Genomic DNA, 5233 nt, shown 5'->3' with positions numbered 1-5233 from the left:
TATGGCACAAAAAATTGGGCAACAGACAAGGATTGAGAACCACATCAAGGACCAGCTGCTCTTGGTTACTAACCTTGTTAGTGTCTCGAAAGGCACTTCTATGTAATCTTGTTAAGCTGTTATCATGCCACATTTTCTGCAAAAACTTCCTGATTGATTTATTCAATTTATATGTCCAATAATCTAACTAAAATATGGGACGCTTTACTTTATGTATTGAAGCTGATTATGATAAAAAGGATCCAGTTTCTGTGACAATACAAACCACAACTCACTAAAAATTACCTTTTTAGTGAGTTAGAAGCTCACTAAAAAGGTTTATATAAGCTTGTCTTACATAAACCTGTGCTTATATAAGACAAGCACAGGTTTGTCTTATATAAACCTGTGCTTAGAAGTATAAAAAAACTTAATGCAGCAAATCAGAGTGAAAACTGCAGCTAGAAGAAAGTAAAAAAAATTAAAGAAAAAAATGGAAAAAAGCTATTTAAAAAACACTTTCACAACTTGTTCAAAGCCTAAATGAAAAAATATTTCTAAGTTGTACATGGCCTGTTATGTAGTTATAAAATAATACAAATGTTGAACAATTAGTAATTTTATTTAAAAGCAAACAGGATAAGAGAGCAATTAAACTTCATTGGAATTCCTCATTCAAATTAAAAATAAAAGCATCAAATAAAGCCCAACAATTGAAGTTCTAAATCCACAAATATAACAGGGAGAAAACTGTTCATCCTACAACATATATAACAGGACAAAAGCATTAATAAATATGAAGAACCCTTGCATAATTAACGTAAATTTTATTAATTGATTAAAAATACATGTGACAATAACCAAGTCTTACTTACAGAAAAGTCGGAATTATAATTTACTGAAAGGAGATTAAAATTCAATTTCTGACAAATGAAGTTAGTCAACGCAGCCAAAAAAAGTTACTCATTTCCCATTTGTCATTCCACAAAAAGTAAAAATTTCTGGAATCATTTCCAGCTCATTAGTTCCACAATACCAAATGTTGTAATTGAAAGTTATAAAAAGAAACCACTATAGTGAAATATGTGATATTTCAAATCCCTTTAAAAGAATATGGTAGTCACGAGCATTCACCATCCTTATATATACAAGAAAAACCCAAACACCAAAAATGAATTCTGTGAATCTGGTAATTTTTTTTGTAAAAGCTTGCACAACTGCCTTGTGTTTTGGACAAAACTAATCAGTATTCTAAATGACCCAGTGGTTTTGTCATTCAAAATATAATTTATATATAACAATTTGTATAAAGGTTTTTACTAGATCAAAACAATCAAAATTATGTCAACTTAAAACAGTCTTTATTACCATTCACACTTTGAAAATACAATCAGCAAGTAAAATATTCAAATTACGCTTTTTCTCAAGGTCCACAGGGATGCATCATTTTTGGGACAATTTTTGTTAAATCCCATAAATGTGTAATTCTCTGTTACTAAGATGGTGGTGAACCTGCTCCTCATTCAAAGATTTTGTTTATAAACCTGAAGAGAAAAACAGACATAAAAAAATTATATGAAGTCAAAACTGTAAAAAAAAGAAAAAAGAAAGGGGAGGGGGGTGTTCAAACTATAGTTGAAAAAATATTTTACAAATCTCATGAAAATTATGACAGAGGAGCTTTTCCTAATGAAATCAAAACAAATTTAATGTAGAATTTTAATTCTGCAGGTGAGGAATTCCACAAGTTGACATAAATGCAAAAAACCAAAATGACCAAACAAATTTCAACAAGTACATTTTAAACAAAGGCACACAGAACATCTTTGATTTACTAATACAATTCAGAGAAAAAACTCAGAATTTATAGAGCTAAGCATAATGCAGTATTGAAACATAAGCTTGCTTGGCAAAACAGAAGGATTCTAGTTTTCTACCAGAAACAATCACACTAAGAAGCATATGAAAAAAACTCACAATCTGGATAGATGTTGACAATCAGGCTGTAGGAAGCATTTGTTGCTGAACCTCAGGATTCTCTACAGCTGTCATATTAAATTCTGTGTTAGTCAAAGTGTGCTACAGACTGAATAGCATATGTTCTGAAAAAGGTTAAAGAACTCAAAATATAGAAATTGTTTAGAGGTAAATATATAAGTTTTACTTACGAGATGGAGGACGCTTGGCTGAAATTAAAAGAAAAAAAGAGTATGCAATTATTTGCAGTAAAATATATGAATTCAAATATCTGTTTCCTTTATATCGTCATGGTTTTCATACTGTAATTATATAAGTATATATACATTTCTTTTAATGAATTTGTTTTTCCACTGGGAACAAAAAAACTATAACACTGTTGAAAAATAAGGCACAACGCATATAACTTACCGTTCTTCTTTTTGTAAAGAACAAATCCAATCACAGCGATAGCAGCAAGAACAACCACTGCAACAATGATGGGAATGATCATTGTAGTGCTGCTCACATTTACTGTCAGGACAACAAGCAAATAACAAGCTGAGTGTTAGTATACAGGTATCCCAAGAGACTTGTCTGTATATATGGGTTTCCATAGGCCTGTCACAGAAACAAATTTTGCTGGACGATAAATTGTCCCAGAAGTTATTGTGATAATGTTGTTGTTTTGAGACCATTTTCAAATAATATAATGGTAATGGCATAATATTGCAACACCACATTATCAACGGTTAATAAATATTAAATTCTAATGAACATTTAACACTGGACGTAGACAACATTTAAATGGTCAAAAATAAATAAAACAACTAAAACAACAAATAAAATGAATTATAAAATCTCTGTAAACAAAATTATCATTCAACAAAAATGGCAGTTGAGACCAAAGCACCAGACTGAAGACTTTTTTCATTCAGTTTTTTGTAGAAAGAGAGAGAAAAACAATAAATCGTGTAAATGGAAATGATTGAGTTTGTTTTAATTTATCATGTGATTAATTGATTTATAGCTTATTGTAACATGCCTATATGTACAACATGACTCATCTCTTTATTATTCCCAAAATGTTGTTTTCTTGCAGTGAATTTTTGTTTGTATGCTAGTTTATCTTCACAATATTATTGTATGTATGCATGTTTAGCTTTGTTGTTAAGCTTTATGAGATTTTGTAAAGATTTTAAATAATGGCAAGAGAAGATTGTACATCCAAAACATCAAGGTATAGGAATCAGCCACAGCGATTCTAAAATTCACATTTTAGTCTTACCATCGTTGTTTCTGATTTTTGCTTTCTCCAGTTTAGTGAAGAGATCTTTCTCGCCAGACAGTTGAAACACACATTCATACTTTGTCCAGTCTTCAGATGGAGCAGATGAAAGATCAATGTCGACAGTCATCTGGAAAGTGCCATCATTGTTGGGGACAATTTCTCCTTTCAGTACACCATCATGAATCTCCTCTCCATCTTTCCTCCAGAACATCTCAGCTCTGTTGGGATAGAAACCTGTAGCGTGGCAGGTGACTGAAGAAGAGGAAGTCTTCTGGAGGAGAGACACCGAAGGAAGCTCTGGGGAAAAGGGAAAATCTGTTAATGGCTAGTTATTGCTAGCCATTAAGTTTTAATTCCTCCAGAGGAACTAGAGAAAGTTCTATATTTACTTGTTTAATCCTAAATCTGGAGTGGAGAATAATAGCACAAGTCTCACCTTGGCACTCAGACAATTATACAAAATCTTAAATTTGGACTAAATAATAGATTTTTATTTGTTAATATGTAAACTATAATACTCTTCTAAAATATTAAAAGAATATTAAAAGGGTAAAACAATATTTTTCTTAAGAGACAAGGCACTGATGCAACTTCAGTATGTGTAGTTAATGCACCTTTGAGACTCCCATAACATATTTAATAAATGACATTTTAATAAATGTACACATTTCTGTACATGTGAATTTTGTACACTTTATAGTGATTATAATTCAGTTTTATAGTTTTAATACATTTTACCCAAGTCAACATAATTAAAGGCAATTCTGTCAAACACTATGGAAATACATGCTAACTTCTACCTAAAAGTTATTTTAAAATGGTCCCTAATGAGAATGTTGAATGATATATTTAGGGAAAATTTATGCCCTTTGATTTATGTACATTTATCAATATAAATAATTGTTGTAGACAGATATTAATGTACAATGCACATTTGTTTTGTAGCAGTATACAAGTAAGTAAAACGCCTGAGTATACAATCTAAAACACCAATTTAGGTCATAAGTTTGTACCTGTTTTCATCAGAGAGCTCCTCCCATAGTTCACATACTTCTTCAGCCACTCAGGACACGCCGTGGTATAGTAGTTCTCATAGAATGCAATTTGAGCCTTGTCATCCCATCTGGTTTTCGTGATGAATGCTTGTTGTTTTGAAGCAATCCATGACTCTGTCTCAAGGTTCAGTGTAAGGAAGTCTTCTCCATCATAACCATACTGATCATAACCCTTAGCCTTTCCAGTCTCATCATCCCACTCACAGCCATACATGTTTTGGAAAACATGAACACCTAAGTGAGACAAGAATTAAAAACAGGGTAAGCCATAAAAAGAGTTCAGCACAGATGCCTTCTAATTAATTTCACGTCTGCCACACAAACTAGTACACTCAAAAAAATCCTCACAATTTTAATCTTTTTAGTCCACACTGCACATTTAATATTGGTTTATGTATAATGTTGAATAGCATATTCGAAGCATATTTCTATCATTGCTAAACATGAATAAGAAAACCAGAAAATTCTGTTTAGTAGGTTTCAATATCAAAAATAGTCAAGACACAGGGGGAAAAAGGAGAAAAAAGAGGAGACACTGTAATTGATTACAAATTTGACAATCAAATCAGCATAACTGATTTTTTTGAGGAGTGTGCAATCCAACAATTCTCCAAAACATGTTATATAATAAACTTTGTTAATTTTCTAGTAACACTTAAACCAAATCTTATTTGACTTATGGCTAATGTGAGCTCCAGAAACAAACACGTTAACAAAACTCTTGATTTGTAGATGCACATCTAGCCCAAAGCTGATTAAAATGTAATAATTTTGTTTTCTGAAGACAGACATAAAACATTCCCATGTGGAAGTTTGTCCAAAAGAATCTGTTCTAGACAGTGAAGAATATTTAAGGCTTAAAATGCCCACAGAACTCCTCACTCCGACCAGAACCACTGACCCAGCAGCTCCTTCACTGAACAACCGTTCCACTGATTTCTTTTTACTTTTA

The 5233-nt window shown here is 31.8% G+C and overlaps 1 protein-coding gene across 1 annotated transcript; it reads right to left on the bottom strand.

Annotated features, from left to right (window-relative positions):
- Positions 1-585: 585 nt before the first annotated feature.
- LOC103461177 (major histocompatibility complex class I-related gene protein-like) lies at positions 586-4542 on the bottom strand. Its single transcript, XM_008403506.2, has 6 exons — positions 4240-4542; positions 3224-3523; positions 2368-2469; positions 2148-2165; positions 1957-2024; positions 586-1523 (listed from the first exon to the last, which is right to left on the bottom strand). The coding sequence occupies exons 1-5, from the start codon at positions 4493-4495 to the stop codon at positions 1978-1980; spliced, it is 723 nt and encodes a 240-aa protein (XP_008401728.1). The 5' UTR covers positions 4496-4542; the 3' UTR covers positions 586-1523; positions 1957-1977.
- Positions 4543-5233: the final 691 nt, after the last annotated feature.

The sequence above is a fragment of the Poecilia reticulata genome, unplaced genomic scaffold, assembly GCF_000633615.1.
Source record: "Poecilia reticulata strain Guanapo unplaced genomic scaffold, Guppy_female_1.0+MT scaffold_714, whole genome shotgun sequence".
Lineage (NCBI taxonomy): Eukaryota > Metazoa > Chordata > Actinopteri > Cyprinodontiformes > Poeciliidae > Poecilia > Poecilia reticulata.
The sequence above is the reverse complement of the archived record's forward strand: the minus strand, read 5'-3'. Positions and strand labels throughout refer to the sequence as shown.